The sequence below is a fragment of the Myxine glutinosa genome, chromosome 1 (genome assembly GCF_964187855.1).
Source record: "Myxine glutinosa chromosome 1, kmMyxGlut1.1, whole genome shotgun sequence".
Classification (NCBI taxonomy): Eukaryota; Metazoa; Chordata; class Myxini; order Myxiniformes; family Myxinidae; genus Myxine; species Myxine glutinosa.
In genome coordinates, this window is record NC_136261.1 from 276,737,085 (window position 1) to 276,754,813 (window position 17,729).

General features: G+C 45.0%; 1 protein-coding gene across 3 annotated transcripts in view; it reads right to left on the minus strand.

Moving 5' to 3' along the window:
- Nucleotides 1-17,729, minus strand: part of DESI2 (desumoylating isopeptidase 2) — a 42,038-nt gene that overhangs the window by 11,983 nt on the left and 12,326 nt on the right. For 2 of the 3 annotated variants that reach the window (XM_068132811.2, XM_068132820.2), the window contains exons 2-3: nucleotides 4,797-4,869; nucleotides 4,452-4,545 (exon numbers count right to left, since the gene is read on the minus strand). In XM_068132811.2, coding sequence (XP_067988912.2) covers nucleotides 4,452-4,545; nucleotides 4,797-4,869 — 167 coding nt within the window. The remainder of the gene's footprint in view (nucleotides 1-4,451; nucleotides 4,546-4,796; nucleotides 4,870-17,729) is intronic. The other variant, XM_068132801.2, reaches the window with a different exon arrangement.

Here is a 17,729-nt window from a genome sequence, read left to right on the forward strand (position 1 = left end):
ATTCAATCACAGGGGAATATTTCACCAGCCTCATACAAACACTGTGACAGGACATCCACAAATAGGAATGTTGACCAAAGGTGTACTCCTCATTCAAGACAACGTGCATCTGTACACAAGGCCCCATGTCATGCAGACCACCATTCATGACTTATTCGAGTAGCTGGATAACCCCCTCTCCCCCACCCCCATTTCCTCCTTCCTATCCCCTGTAAATCCCATATCTGCCTCTTTGTGAAATTTATCTGGTTTGACATACAAGTCCCACATATGTGGCTATCCATGACTGGGAAATGAATGAAGCAACCAAGACATGGCTGAAGGAGTAATCTAAAACTGTTTCACTCACATCGACAGTTTGAAGGACAAGTGTGAACAACTGCATTAAGGTCAAAGGGCACGATGTTGAAAAATAACAAAACATGAGCGTATTGGACTTTCTTTGGAGTATCTCCTTCCTATCCACGTATTTTGAGTATCTACGTTTGTACCTGCCTTATATGTCCTAATTCACTGAATGTTCAACAATGATCATCACATAGGGAACGTATATTACATGCCCTGCAATCATTTATTACTCATGTAAAATTTACTGTGTTGCTTGCATACATTTCCACAATGTCTGGATAATTTGGAAGCTTGAGCCAAAATGCCCATTACATTTAACTTAAGCCTTATAAAATACAATCTCAGCAATATTCTTCATTTTATCTCTGAAACACGTCAAAAAATGATGGAAGCTCCTTCATAAGCACAAATATAAATAATTAATCTGCTTTCTTATGATGAGAAACAAACAATGCGTTATGACTTCTTTTTTAATAGCCCTGAGTGGGCTAACAGCCATCTTGTGAGGTTGTAGTTCAGACCTCTGCTTATTTTTGAAGACCCCTGATCCGAAATCGAAAAATCAAAGTCTGAGCGATCCTCCGGACCATCGAGTAGAAGGGATGTATCGGGTTTCAGAGCAATATACAACAACAACAACAACATGCATTTTAAAGGCCATTTTCCCTGCGAGAGCGGGGGTTAGCCTTGCGGTCCCCATGACAATCTTCTCCATCTCTCCTTGTTAACCCCCTTGCCCGCATTTCTTCTTCCACCATCTTTAGCCAAGTCTTTCTCGGTCTTCCCCGTCTTCTACTTCCTTCTACATTCATTTCCATCACTCTTCTCAACCAGTCACTTTCATCCTTCCTCAACACATGACCAAACCATCTCAACCTGTTCCTCTTCACAGCATCAATCACAGGCTCTATTCCCATCATCTTTCGCAATTCATCATTTGTCTTCCTCTCTCTCAACGATACTCTGCACATCCGTCGAACCATTCACATTTCCACCCTTTCCAACCTTCGTTGCTGCTCTACGTTCATTACCCATGTCTCGCTCCCATAAATCATAACACTTCTCACACATGCAGCATACACCTTTCCCTTCAGCTTCAACACTCCCCTCATCATCAGCACGCCACTCAATTCCCGAAACTTCTTCCATGCACATCTCACTCGAGCAACCGTTGCCGAGTCTGATCCACCTTCTCCATTCAGCATGTCTCCGAGGTAGCAAAATGTTTTCACACCTTCCAGCTTCATGCCGTCTCCAAGATCCAACTCAACATTTCCTCCATCTGCAGCTCCCTCTGTGCACACCTTACATTTGAATGTAGCTGCCACACTGGTTAATGACCCTCTCAGACCACTACATTTTTGATGAACCCACTCAGAGCACATTGTACACTGAATGGAGTTCACTCCGACACCCTTCCTACACACAGCACAGGGCCACTTCCCAGTTCTTTCCACCTCACCACATGCTTTACCACTTGCCATCACCTTCGTCTTTCCGATATTCACCTTCAGACCTTTTGTCTCTATACATTCCTTCCATGTGTTCATCTTTTCCTTCAGTCCATCCATACTTTCCGCAATCAACACCAGATCATCTGCATACAACTCCCACGGTAAACCCTCCTTTACGTTCTGAGCCAGCACCTCCATCACAGCTACAAATAGTAGTGGACTTAGTACCGACCCCTGATGCACTCCCACCTTCACCTCAAACACCACTGTTCCCGTCCTCCATCCTTACAGCTGTGCGCGCTCTTTTGTACATTGCCATCACTACTCTGATCAACCATTCCTCCACTCCTAACTTCCTCAATGCCCATGTCAATACTTTGCGTGGAACCCGATCGAATGCTTTCTCCAGATCAACAAACCCAAGAAACAACTTCTTCCTCTTCTCCATGTACTTCTCTTGTGCAACTGCCTCACAATGAAAAGCGCGTCTGTCGTTCCTCTTCCTGGCATGAATCCAAACTGCATTTCGTCGATCTTCACTTTCTTCCTTATCCTCCTCTCCAACACCCTTTCCAATACCTTCATTCCATGCTCCAATAACTTTATCGCTCGGTACAAGCCACACTCCAGCGGGTCACCTTTCCCCTTGTATAGAGGGACGAGGGTACTCGGTTCCCAATCCACTGGAATGCGGCCTTCTTTCACCACCAGATTACAGATCTCTGTCATTCTCTTCACACCCCAACTTCCTGCTGCCTTCAACATATCTCCCACAACTCCCGTCGGCCCTCCCGTTTTTCTACCCTTCATTGCTTTTATCGCTTCCTCAACTTCCTTCTCAGTTATCTTCTCTGCCGGTCCTAAAACTGGGTTACTCTCTATGTTGCCATCCCATTCATTCTCTGTATTCAACAGCATTTCCATATATCTTTTCCATCTTCCTTTAATTCCATCTGGGTCGACAACGATTTGTCCCACTTCATCCTTCAAGCAACTCACCCCCATCACATCACACCTCTCTTTCGCTATCTGCTTTGCAATCCTGAATACTGCTTTCTGACCCTCTTCCGAATCCAAGCGTTCTCCAAACATTTTCCTACATGCCTCCTGCGCCTTTGCTACCTCTTTCTTTGCAGCCTTCCTGGCTGCCTTGTAACTTTCATGCTCTGCTGTTTCTGCTCCCGTACCCTTCGCCTTCTGCCACTCCTTGAACTTCTTCCTCTTCTCGTCAATCCTCTTTCCAACTTCATCATCCCACCACCATGTTTCCGAGTGCCGCGGTGGTCCTTTTGTCCATCCACATACCTCACCAATGGCTCCCAACAGACTAGCTTTCATTGACATCCAACCACTTTCAAGCTCAACCACATCATCCTCTACCCTACTCAGCCTCTCTTTTAATGCCTCCCTTACTGTCACCTCTTTCAACCTCCACACCTTCATTCTCGATTGGTATTTCACCCGCTGAGCTCTCCTCGCACCTTTCACCCTTACGTCGCAGACAAGTGGTGCTGTGAAACAGCCTCCTCCCCCGGGATCACCTTTGTGTCCCGGAGGTGCCCCCTATCTCGCCTACGCACCATCAGGTAGTCAACGGTTGTCGTCGACCCACCTGACGTGTATGTAACAAGCTTATTATCCTCTTTCTGGAACTGAGTATTACAAATCAACAAATCAGCTCCATCAGCAAACTCCAAAATCCTTTCACCTTCTCCATTTCTCACACCATATCCGTAACCCCCATTAACTCCGTCAAAACCATCCATACTCCTTCCCACATGTCCATTTAGGTCTCCTCCTACCACAACAACTTCCGCATCTTTCACGTTTTCCATCAGCTTCTCTATCGCACACCAGAACTTGTCCTTCTCTTCATCACATCGACCAACCTGCGGAGCATATCCCGAGATGACGTTCACCAAGAGCTTTCCAATCATCATTTTCACCATCATCAACCTATCACTCACTCTAGTCACACTCACCACACTGTCTACAAACTCCTCAGAAAACAGGACACCAACACCATTCACGCCCTCCGGGCACCCTTGCCACATAAACTTGTATTTCTGTCCCTGCCTACCCTTCACCATTCTCACACCACTTCCCTTCCATCTCGTCTTTTGCACACAACATATGTCCACTCTTCTTCTGACCAATACTTCCACCACTTCTCCTGATCTCCCTGTCATTGTCCCTACATTCCATGTCCCAAACCTCAGAAACCGATCTCTACTTCGGGCTGTACCCTGCCAACATGTAGTTGTAATTGTCATGCAACATGTTGGTAAATAAAGGACGAGTAGAGATCCCCAAAGTTTTGGGGGTAACCGTCCTCCCCTTACCCCCTCTCCCTGGGAACCCCCATGATCTGAAATTGAAAAATCGAAGCCCGAGCGATTGTGGGGGCTGCTGTCTTGTATTCATGTGTCAAGTTTCAGAACAATCAGCCATGTGATAAGGGAGAAGTAGCAAAAAGAGCAAAAGGTTAACGGATGGACGGACAGACAGACATCACGAACCATTTTATGTCATCTCTTCGAAAATTGAAATGAGATTAACTAATTACTTGCTTTTGACAATATCTGGCACTTGCAGGGGAACCACAAAACTCTTTATACCATGTTGTAACTACTACAGGATTATGCTCACTTGAACTTGAATGTCTCTCCAAGTTCGTGCACATCACCAGGAATGATTTCAAAGACGCCGCTAAAGGGATACGGATGCCCACCATAGGCAAACTCTGCAAGAGAGAATGATACAGCCGCCCCTTTATAAACTCCCAACAGGTGTATAAATAAAGTAGCAAACGATACCACGAAGCAGAATGTGAATACAGTATTTCAATGGAATTTATCATAATGTTACTGGACTTCACCAACACTGAAAAATACACAATGCAGAAGCCAGCACAGAAATTCCAGAAAAGGGCAAGACCATGAAATGCAAGATTAATCTTCAAATGACCACCAATTGTGAAACCTTTGCCCTCACCTCTGCCATATACTTGTATTCCAGAATGAAAGATCCCGATTCCGAGGGTTGATGTGTATTCGTTCATCCAGTACTGCCAGGGAAATAAATTTAAAGAGTAAAAAAATTGATAACATTTACAGAAGTTACATCATGAAAGAGACGGTATTGGATCAACAGTTTTTCATCCATAGTCTGCCTGAAGCAGTAAACCCTGAAGGTCATTCGTAAAGCCGGCTGGGTTTTACCCACAATCCCACATTGACAATGGTAATTCTGAGGCCAATTATGTTTTCAGAAGCTTTGAATACCAATCCTTTGGATTTCAACCCACAATATGTGGGATATATTTGTCCAGTATCTTGACCACTTGGCCAGTGTACTTGCATCACTTGTCCTAATAATGGTGAGTATCAGTGTGGGGCATCCGTTCTGTTTATTGAAGCTTTACGCTGGAATTGAACATAATAGTACTTGTCCAAAAAACTGAACACATGATGTACAATGACCAAATATGTGTGTACCGTCCCTCCGATGTACAATGACCAAATACGCCGCTTGATTGCCCTGTCAGAGATTACTCCCAATGGATTACACAGGGGTTTCACCAAGGATTTTTTTTTTTTTTTTTTTTTTTTTGTATACAAGATCGAGGCTCGTGAAAGAGCGAACATTAATCACACAGAAAGACAAACCGACACATAAAACATATAACATCGGGAGCGGTAGACAAGATGGGGAGAGAGGGGGAAGGACACAAACACAACATTTGAGAGCAGGGACCGAGAGACATGGAGACATCGAGAGATCTGTGGGAGGGAGAGGGCTTTGGGGGGGAGGCATGTGAAGGGGGGGGGGGGTGGGAGAGGTATAAACATATGGACACTGCCAGGACTTCCAGGAAAGAAGTTGGAATTTCAAACAAGGTGGATCTGAGGTGAATTAGTGGGGGTAGAAAAGATCAAGGTTTTGGATGGGGGAAGATAAGAGATGGTGGTGAACAGCTGTTTTAAAGACCTGGAGGGAGGAGTGGGATTGAAGGGAGTGTGGGAGTTTGTTCCAGAGGCGGGAGAAAAGAGGAATGAAAGAGTGAAGGTGAGCAGAAAGCCGAGATTTTGGCAGTTTAACCATCAGAGGGTTGCTGGTAGATCTTGTGCGACCTGTAGGAATATTTGGGGGACAGAGCACAGAGAGAGCTGGGGGAGCAAGGCCGGAGAGGAGTCGGTAGAAGACAGAAAGACCACCTACCTGCCTGCGGTGAGTGAGTGAAAGGCCCTCAGAGGTAGCTTCATCGCGGGAGATTCCAATGATTTTGAAAGCTTTGGATTCAACAGCGTGAAGCCGAGCCAGGTGTGAGGTAGGAGCACCAGCCCATAGGGGAGAACAGTATTCCATTGAGCTGCAGATGAAAGCCTTGTATGTGGTGAGGAGCTCAGGTGTGCCAAGGAAGGACTTCGCACGACGGAGGATGCCCAGTCGGCGACTGGCTTTGGAGGCCAGCTTGGAAATGTGGTTTTCCCAAGAAAGATCTTGGCAGATAGTGAGACCCAAAAGCTTGAGCGACAGAACTTCTTGGAGAGGATTGTTGAGAAAGTAGATGGGAGGGTTGTCCAGTCGATCTTTTCGGAGAGACATAGTAAGAGAGTGAGATTTGTCAGGATTGAAAGACATGTTCCACTTGTTTGACCAGTCTGTGATTTTGTCCAGGTCTTCAGAGAGTGAGGAGGCTGCAGACTGCCGATCTGAGGGAAGAGGAATGGAGCGGCAGAGAGTGGAGTCATCAGCAAAGAGATAGAGAGGATTTTCCAGAGAGTCAGAGAGATCATTGATAAAGACCAGAAAAAGCACAGGGCCCAGCACACTGCCTTGGGGAACTCCAGCCTGAACAGGAAGGGGAGATGAGAGAAATCCATTCAGGGCCACACGTTGACTACGACCAGAGAGGAAGTCCGCAAGCCATGCATGGAGATTTCCATGGATACCATAGGAGGAGAGTTTGGTGAGCAGAGCTGGGTGCCAGACCGTATCGAAGGCACGTGATATGTCAAGGGAGACAGCTCTGATTTCCTGTTTGGCATTGAGGACCTCCATCCATTGTTGAGACAGCAGAAGCAGCATGTCCAGAGTAGAGTGACCTGGTCTGAAACCAATTTGATGATCAGAGATCAAGCCATTGGAGAAGAGGAAAGATTTCATATCCGAAGCAATGATGGATTCCATGACTTTGCTGATAATTGGGAGCAGGCTGATTGGTCTGTAGTTGCAAGGATCTGTTTTTGCACCTTTTTTGTGTAAAGCGGTAATGTTAGCTGATTTCCAGGATGCTGGCAGATGACCTTGAGCAAAAGATAGGGTGAAAAGAACAGAGAGAGGGTGAGATAGAGCGGCAGAGCAGGATTTTAGGACCCGTGGGCTGATGCCGTCTGGTCCAGTTGCAGAATCAGAGTCGAGGTTTGACAAAAACTCCTCCACCTTGTCAGGAGAGAAGGACACAGAGTTCAGGAGCAGTTGGGTTCGACTGGGAAAGGTGGGAACAGAGAGAGATGGGTTTGGGACTAAGGATTTTGAGGCAAACACAGAGTTGAGGCATTCGGCTTTGTCACGTGCGATGTCAACTGTGTGGCCATTTCAGGTAAGGGAGGGGATGGAGGGGGAACAAACACCAGAAACGGATTTGACCAGACGCCACCAGGATTTGGAGGAAGGAGACAGGTTTGAGAGTTCGTTCTTGAGTGAGGAGAGATAGTGCTTCCTGGCACTCCTGAGGGTAGACACACACTTGTTCCGAGCTTGGTGGAAGGAACTGAGATTGCCTTCAGTTGGATTAGCCTTCCAAGAGGCAAAGGCAAGTTGTTTCAGGGCAACTGCCTCACCACAAAATTAAACGATTGTAGGTTTACTGGTGATATGCAAACTGTGCAAATGAGAACTTCAAAAATGTTTTTTTTTCATTCTCATAAAATATGAAACAATTTCATCCTTCTCTATATTGTATGGCAAGGCTGGCCGGATAGCCGAGACTAGAGGTATTTACACTCGCCTTTCGAATCTCGACCCAGCTATAGACTGTCATTCCAGTGTTTCACAGGCAGGGTGAATCATCAATGCATGTGCCAAGTTATGTGGATGTACTTTAAACTGGGATTCCTGGCTGCCGGCATTAGTTGATGGACGTTAAGGATCCAACGGTGTCCTTCACAAAGAATAGGCAAGCTATCGCCGACACCCTTAACAAATTCCAAATTTCTGGCCTGGCTGACTGCAGGGAACGGCATGACAAACTGCCCAGCACAACCCTTGCACGGAAACTGCTTCAGCAGCACCAATGCTCTTTAACATCATGGTACTTCAAGATCTCAGACATTGTTTGGCATGTAGAAAAGAACAATCCATATTACCTGTGAAAATAAAATTGGTACTACTTCTGTAATTGCCATAATTATCCCCACCTTGTGGGGTCAGCTGGGGGATGTTTTGGGCACAAGACTTTCATGAAGCGGCTGGCCAGGTCTGACGTTCGACTGAAAGTAGCAGGCAATTGTAATTTGTTCATGGTTCCGACGATAACTCGCCTACTCTTTACGAACGACACCAATATATCTTTGACGTCCACAAACGACAAGTGCTGGCAGACGGGTCCTCCAGCTTAACGTCCTTCAAATAGACGGCACACACACATGACGAATCACTCCGCGCATGTGGAACAACAGGGTGACCGTTTAGAGCTGGGTCGAGATTCAAACCCAGACTAGACAGCTCAAAGACAAGTGCGCATACATCTAGCCTATCTTGCCAGCCCTGGCTGTGAAAAAAATGTGACCAATATGAACATGATCAAATGCCATTTCAGTAATTTTTGATAGAAACATGAAAAATCTTCCAAAATGCAGCAATACTATATAATTTAGTCAGACGAAGAGTTGTGCAGATGCGATTTGTTCTTTGTAGTTGTTTTTTTTTCCAATCATCTGTTCAAAAGTGAAGTCAAATTTGACCCAGAACAAAGTCTGCAATCATGTGTTGAGATTTAAAAGTAGAATATAAACCGTTCTTTGTACCAATGACGTGATAAAATGATATCCAATTCACTCCAGAGAAATGGAGATAGCAATGTGGCAATCAATAAAGATCGGGTCATATTAGTCACCACTTAGTTGTGGGGAGACAGCAATGACTGGCGGCAGAATATGACGAATGCTGTGAGATGGAGATAACTTTGCGGAAATCAGCACAGCAAATTAGGTGTCAGTGCAGCTGCCATAATTTTGCAAAATGTAATTGGTGCCCCTGACTGCGGCTCAGTTGCCAACCAATCCTTTATTCCACACTTCAAGTGTCATGAAATGTTAATCTGATCGTAATTTGGACCCCTGGTTTTGTTGTTGTTGTTGCAGTTGTCGTCGTTGTTGCTGTGTTTATTGCAACCGTTGATGAAAGGTGTTCCACTGGTTCAAACTTACTGCCAGCTTTTGGAGAGCACAGAAAGAATTTCAATGAAATTGCGTGATATTACATCATTATGATATTACGTGATATTGTACGGTGTGTACCCTGGTTAGAATAGGTACACCGTATCCCTGCGTGTCGTAAGAGGCGACTAAGAGGGTTGGCGTCAGGAAGGGCATCCGGCCATAAAAAACATTGCCTCAAAGAGAACCATGACAATTACAACTACATATGGGCAGGGTACAGCCCGAAGTGGAGATCGTTTTCTGAGGTTTGTGACATGGAATGTAGAGACAATGACAGGGAGATCAGAAGAAGAGTGGACATATGTTGTGTGCAAGAGACGAGATGGAAGGGAAGTGGTGTGAGAATGGTGAAGGGTAGGCAGGGACAGAAATACAAGTTTGTGTGGCAAGGGTGCCCGGAGGGCGTGAATGGTGTTGGTGTCCTGTTTTCTGAGGAGTTTGTAGACAGTGTGGTGAGTGTGACTAGAGTGAGTGATAGGTTGATGTTGGTGAAAATGATGATTGGAAAGCTCTTGGTGAACGTCATCTCGGGATATGCTCCGCAGGTTGGTCGGAGCGATGAAGAGAAGGACAAGGTCTGGTGTGCGATAGAGAAGCTGATGGAAAACGTGAAAGACGAGGAAGTTGTTGTGGTAGGAGGAGACCTAAATGGACATGTGGGAAGGAGTATGGACGGTTTTGAGGGAGTTCATGGGGGTTACGGATATGGTGTGAGAAATGGAGAAGGTGAAAGGATTTTGGAGTTTGCTGATGGAGCTGATTTGTTGATTTGTAATACTCAGTTCCAGAAAGGAGATAATAAGCTTGTTACATACACGTCAGGTGGGTCGACGACAACCGTCGACTACCTGATGGTGCATAGGCGAGACAGGGGGCACCTCCGGGACACAAAGGTGATCCTGGGGAAGGAGGCTGTTTCACAGCACCATTTGGTTGTCTGCGACATACGGTTGAAAGGTGCGAGGAGAGCTCGGCGGGTGAAGTACCAACCGAGAATGAAGGTGTGGAGGTTGAAAGAGGTGACAGTAAGGGAGGCATTAAAAGAGAGGCTGAGTAGGGTCAAGGCTGATGTGGTTAAGCTTGAACGTGGTTGGATGTCAATGAAAGATAGTCTGTTGGGAGCCGTTGGTGAGGTATGTGGATGGACCAAAGGACCACCGAGGCACTCGGAAACATGGTGGTGGGATGATGAAGTTGGAAAGAGGATTGACGAGAAGAGGAAGAAGGTCAAGGAGTGGCAGAAGGCGAAGGATACGGGAGCAGAAACAGCAGAGCATGAAAGTTATAAGGCAGCCAAGAAGGCTGCAAAGAAAGAGGTGGCAAAGGCGCAGGAGGCATGTAGGAAAATGTTCGGAGAACGCTTGGATTCGGAAGAGGGTCAGAGAGCGGTATTCAGGATTGCAAAGCAGATAGCGAAAGACAGGTGTGATGTGGTGCGGGTGAGTTGCTTGAAGGATGAAGTGGGACAAATCGTTATGGACCCAGATGGAATTAAAGGAAGATGGAAAAGCTATATGGAAATGCTGTTGAATACAGAGAATGAATGGGATGGCAACATAGAGAGTAACCCAGTTTTAGGACCGGCAGAGAAGATAACTGAGAAGGAAGTTGAGGAAGCGATAAAAACAATGAAGAGCAGAAAAGCGGGAGGGCCGACGGGAGTTGTGCGAGATATGTTGAAGGCAGCAGGAAGTTGGGGTGTGAAGAGAATGACAGAGATCTGCAATCTGGTGTTGAAAGAAGGCCGCATTCTAGTGTATTGGGAACTAAGTACCCTCGTCCCTCTATTCAAGGGGAAAGCTGACCCTCTGGAGTGTGGCTCGTACCGAGCGATAAAGTTATTGGAGCATGGAATGAAGGTATTGGAAAGGGTGGTGGAGAGGAGGATAAGCAAGAACGTGAAGATCGACGAAATGCAGTTTGGATTTATGCCAGGAAGAGGAAAGACAGACGCGCTCTTTATTGTGAGGCAGTTGCAGGAGAAGTACATGGAGAAGAGGAAGAAGTTGTTTCTTGGGTTTGTTGATCTGGAGAAAGCATTCGATGGGGTTCCACGCGAAGTATTGACATGGGCATTGAGGAAGTTAGAAGTGGAGGAATGGTTGATCAGAGTAGTGATGGCAATGTACAAAAGAGCGCGCACAGCTGTAAGGACGAAGGACGGGAACAGTGGTGAGTTTGAGGTGAAGGTGGGAGTGCATCAGGGGTCGGTACTAAGTCCACTACTATTTGTAGCTGTGATGGAGGTGCTGGCTCAGAACGTAAAGGAGGGTTTACCGTGGGAGTTGTTGTATGCAGATGATCTGGTGTTGATTGCGGAAAGTATGGATGGACTGAAGGAAAAGATGAACACGTGGAAGGAATGTATGGAGACAAAAGGTCTGAAGGTGAATATAGGAAAGACGAAGGCGAAGGCAAGTGGTAAAGCATGTGGTGAGGTGGAAAGAACTGGGAAGTGGCCATGTGCTATGTGCAGGAAGGGTGTCGGAGTGAACTCCATTCAATGTACAATGTGCGCTGAGTGGGTTCATCAAAAATGTAGTGGTCTGAGAGGGTCATTAACCAGTGTGGCAGCTACATTCAAATGTAAGGTGTGCACAGAGGGAGCTGCAGATGGAGGAAATGTTGAGTTGGATCTTGGAGACGGCGTGAAGCTGGAAGGTGTGAAAACATTTTGCTACCTCGGAGACATGCTGAATGGAGAAGGTGGATCAGACTCGGCAACGGTTGCTAGAGTGAGATGTGCATGGAAGAAGTTTCGGGAACTGAGTGGCATGCTGATGAGGAGGGGAGTGTTGTTGAAGCTGAAGGGAAAGGTGTCTGCTGCATGTGTGAGAAGTGTTATGATTTATGGGAGCGAGACATGGGTCATGAATGTAGAGCAGCAACGAAGGCTGGTAAGGGTGGAAATGCGAATGGTTCGGTGGATGTGCGGAGATCCGGCTATCTTCACCAAAATCTAATCATTTCGTCCTTTCCATACACACTACATCTCCGCCAAATTTCGTCTGAATCTGTCCACAATTTTGAGATATCTTGTTCACAGACAGACAGAGACAGACAGACATTGGTGAAAACATAACCTCCATCCACCTTGGGTGGCAGAGGTAATAAAAAAAAAATAGAGAAATTGAGGACAGTGTACGTCAACATTCCTACCCAGTCAACCTGCCATCATCAAGTTTAAGACAAGGTGTCAAAGGTACCAGTTGACATGCCAAGAGCTGCAGGAAAGAGGAGGAAATCTGTCCAAATCATCCCACCATGAAACAAAAAAATTAACCACAAATGACGAATCCAATGTCCTGAAGTTTAGCTTCAGTTCCATTCAAAAGTCTACCTTTTAATAATAGATGCATTCCAGTGTTCGAACATGATGATGACAGTTTAATCGTCTTGATGCACATTTATTTGTGCAAAGGGTTTGCCAGTTGAAAACAGATTCTCTAAAAAAGACACTTACACAAAGCTCCTCTTAATCTTTGGTATGATGTTCATTGGCATGACTGCCGTTCCTTGGCATGACTGCCGTTCCTTGGCATGACTGCCGTTCCTTGGCATGACTGCCGTTCCTTGGCATGACTGCCGTTCCTTGGCATGACTGCCGTTCCTTGGCATGACTGCCGTTCCTTGGCATGACTGCCGTTCCTTGGCATGACTGCCGTTCCTTGGCATGACTGCCGTTCCTTGGCATGACTGCCGTTCCTTGGCATGACTACCTTTCCTTGGCATGATTATCTTTCCTTGGCATTCATATAACAGGATACACACTCAACGCTTCCAGAGACGGTTCAAATCCCACCTTTCTCTTCAGGCTGCGAGTTGGCAATGCACCGCCAACTCATGTTACCCCTCCCCCAGCCCATCCACGATATTTTCTACCCCCATTAACCCTACCTCGCTCAACTTTCTTACTTGCAGGTTACCATGTTTCCTCCCATCATCTCTCTCATCTTTTCCCATTCGTTGTTCCATCTGCTTGTTTTGTCCAGGGGGTTGGCCCACTGCCCCACTATCAGTACGTTGCCATTTACCCTGTCATCTTGCTCTTCCAAGAGCCTAGATTTGTAGAGAGAAAAAAAAAAAGTTATGTTTTTAAACAGCTACAGGCCATGTTTTTATCTACAAAGTACTTTTATTGGCCATGTTGTTATTACCTCTGCCGCTGAAGGTGGACAGAGGTTTATGTTTTCACCCCTGTTTGTCTGTTTGTTTGTCTGTGAGAAGGATATCTCAAAAGGTTGTGGATGGATTCAGAGGAAACTTGGTGGCCAGGTTGAGTGTGTGATATGGACCAATTGATTTGATTTTGGTGAAAATATGGATCTGAGAAATTTTTAATTCTCAAGTGATTCTTCACCATTGAGAGATGGTGACAAAAACGATAGAAAGCACTAGCAAGGGCCCCGGTATTGCCCAGCCTATTTTTTGTGAGGGCATACAACACTTCCCGACATCCATTAAGGAATTGGGTCCCCAAGCACTTCCCTACACCCATTAAGGAATTGGGTCCCCACACACTTCCCGACACCTGCAATAGTGATTAAAAGAAAAGAAAAATCTCCAAAATCCAACTTTTTGCCTAAAACGCTCCTCGACACTCACTTATGAACTTCTCAAAGTTTGACGAAGATTTGTTCAGCCATCTCAGAAAAATGGTCACACACACACACACACACACACACACACACACACACACACACACACACACACACACACACACACACACACACACACACACACACACACACACACACCTTATAGTACAGATGATATTTCAAAAAGTTGTGGCCGAGTTATGCCAAAACTAAACGATGTGGTTGATTCGGTGACAGGAGCAAGCTGATTAGATTTTGGTTCAGGTCTGGATCCAGATCCGTCCTGTCAGTGGAGACAAAACGTAGACTGTTCAGCCTGGCAGAGGTATGTGTTCTGCTGAGCACAGTTTTCGTTTTGAGATGTTTACATATAGAGCATCAAATGGGAAAAGCAGAAGGGGGTCAAAATTCCCTATTTTTGAGTATGTCATATGTAGATGACCCCTCAACTTAAAGGTGACATAAAATAAAGTTTTAGATAGCAACAGGTTTTTGTTTTCTTTCCATCAAAACACTGTGCATACATTATCACAAAGCATCATGCTCCTAACAAAAACAAAGTGTCCACAGTAAAATCATACGTCATAACTTGTCAGCATGCGCATTGTTATTGCGAAGAAGCAAAATACGCAGGTATCAGCAAAATGCTTCATTTATGTGCACAATCTAAAACTTTTGAATCCTCAAAGGCAACACGGAATTCCAATTTCAAGATCGAATTTCTGAAAAAAGTTGCATTTCAATGTGTGTGTCGAATGTGTTTCAACGTGTGACTCTGGCGTGTGTGTCCAAATTAAATAAATGGAACCTTGATGGACGGGATTTAGAAATACTCCTGTAAGTCAATTGTCTCAGAGGTAACTTTGGGAATAAAACCAGTTGGAAGATTTACTTTGGGGAATTCATCTGTTTATTGGTTGCAAATTCTATTCTTACAAATCATTTTATCCATCCCAATGCCATTTTTTCTTAAAATACAGGCTTGAAATGTGTCGTCAATTATTGTCCCCACGCTTTTTGAAAGTAACAGGGGGATATTGTAATCGGCCCCGTCTGTCTGTCCATCCGTTCGTCCGACAGTCCATCCATCCGCCCATCCATCCGTCACGCTATCTCCTCCAAAACATTTCGGCAGAAATTCACCAAACTTGGTAGGTAGGATCACCACATGGCAAGATGGTGCAAGAGCAGTAGCATTGTTGGCCCCGCCCACTATGGCAGGGTCAAAAGGTCAAATGCCGAAAAATGCAATTGCCGGGACATTTTAAAATGAAACTGTACATACAATAAACATTGGGAGATACATTAAATATGTAACGATTTTTTTGGATTTGACCCCCAGTTCATGCCCCAGGGTCAGGAAGGTCACAACATGAAAAAAAACTTCAACAAAAATTGATATTGGGTTACTCCTGGTGGACCATTTTTGCCATGTTTCAAGTTTGCTTTAGGTGGGAAGCATAGGGATCTGCGATAACGCGCCATCAACCTCACTCGAGTATTGCTTAGAGAGGCAAGATTTTTTTTTTTCTTACTGATACTACTACTGCTGTTACTACAACTACTACTAGTATTGTTTCCACATTGTGGGGTTGGCCAGGGAATGCTTTTGACCCAGATCTTTCACAAACCAGCTGGCCAGGCCTGACCAGATGTTGAACTGAAAGTGGCAGGAATACGGAATTTGTTCAAGGTGCCGACAATAACTCAACTACTCTTTGCAAATGACACCGCTTAATATTAATGTCCATCAACTAATGCTTGCAGACAGTACACCAAGGCTCAACGTCCACCCAAGGGACGGCGCACATATAGATTAATCACCCTGCACGTGAAAAACCAGGGTGACAGTTTATGGCTGGGCCGAGATTCTAACCCAGGATATGCTGGGAGCTGCTCAAAGGCGAGGGCACATACCTCATAACAATCCTGCCAGACCTAAAAGATGCCTCCTCATAATAGGTCCCACAAAAGAAAAACATAGGGGCAATACCCCTGGGGCTCACCTGGTAGAATAAACAGTATATGCACTGACTAAAGGTATTTTAAACCAATTTCAATGGTTGCTGGAAGACAGGGCAGCATGTAGAATCATAGACATAATCATAAGACTTTAAACAAACAAAAAATACCCATTTTGGGGGGCAATCCCCCTCCCCTCAAACCCCGTGTACTTCCTCAGACCCAAATTTTTCCAATGCCTTGAACGAGCATTGGTACATCAGGGATGATGAAGGTTGTGGTGATATTTTATCAATTTTGTGTGTGTAGGTTCTGAGAAAAAAAAGCATATACCTATTTTGGGGGAAAAGCCCCCCCAATAGACCACCTTAGACCCCGATTTTTTAAATGCCAGGAATAAACTTTGGTACATCATGGGTGATGGAGGTTGTGGTAAAGTTTCATCGGAATTGTGTGTGTACTTTCTGAGAAGATAGCAAACACCAATTTTGGGGGGCAACTCCCCCCCCCCAGATTTTTTTTTTTAATGCCGTGAACAAACTATGGTACATCACGGGTGGTGAATGTTGTGGTAAAGTTTCATCAAAATAGTTTGCGTAGTTTCAGAGGAAAAAAGAAATTCCTATTTTGGGGGGTCAAACCTGGATCCGCTTTGACGCCCGGTAGACCCCCTTAGAAACACAACACATATCATTTGTGCCAAATTTGGTCGCAATCCCATCAACGGTTTCGGAGAATAAGTTGCAAGTGTTGACCGACCGACCGACGTACGACGCGCCATCGCATAAGCTCCCCTGAACTTCGTTCCAGGTGAGCTAAAAAATAATACCATCTGATATTTCAGTGGCTTTTATCATGGATTTGTCATCGATTGTATTTCCAAGAACAATCATTGTAAGGAAAATGAATATTGCAAAGGTCTTCATAAAATGCTTTAAACCAGTCAGCGATTTCATAACTTGTATTGCCAATGATGTAATTGAAAAGATGGTGTACTTATACAGCACTCTATTTTAGCAATTCCAACTTTCCCAAAGGCTTTGAAAAGAAATGAATACAAATTATCTGGTAGTGATGAAAGGATGCATACACAAGACAGCACGTGTTAATCGGTGCAGACATAAACAGGTGCAGAAACACACAAGCACACCTGAAAACGTTGTTATTCACACCACAACCAAAGTCTCCCCAGTACTGTCTTTCCTCTTTTCAAAGCTGTCATTTTTACCCAAAATGTGCATGGCTCTTCAGCCAGCCTCTATCATCCACTCACTTTCAGCAAGTAGACATTTCCACAAAACCAATTGCCAGACGGTTGGCAGCAACCACTTAGTGCATAGGTACAGATTCAACACAATATATACTGCTACGGTCCCACTGGGACAAGAAGGTCATGTGTCTTGTGAATCATAAAAGCTACCACACCACGTCGGAGATGGAAACGTCCTCAAAAATAAAGGTGCCAGCCTTAATCACCAGTCTACTACAGCCTCTCTTTCATACTGAAAATGGAGAAAAAGTTGTTTTGTAGACTTACGAGCCGAAACAACTCCATGTATTTGGATAAGGCATCAACAAATGCTCCACAAATACATCATGACAATGATTGCTCTTAGCAGTCCGAAAACCTGGTATTGTTTGACTGGAAAATCTTAACTTTTAACAATACACTTTTTGTAGCTCCTTAACTATTAAGAAAGCCTTTTTTTTTTCTTTTTCTTTTTTGTATACAAGATCGAGGCTCGTGAAAGAGCTAACATTAATCACACAGAAAGACAAACCGACACACAAAACACAAAAAACAAGGGGAGCGGCAGACAGGATGGGGAGAGAGGGGGAAGGACACAAACACAACATTTGAGAGCAGGGACATCGGGAGGACTTGGGGGTGAGGTGGGAGAGGTATAAAACATATGAACACT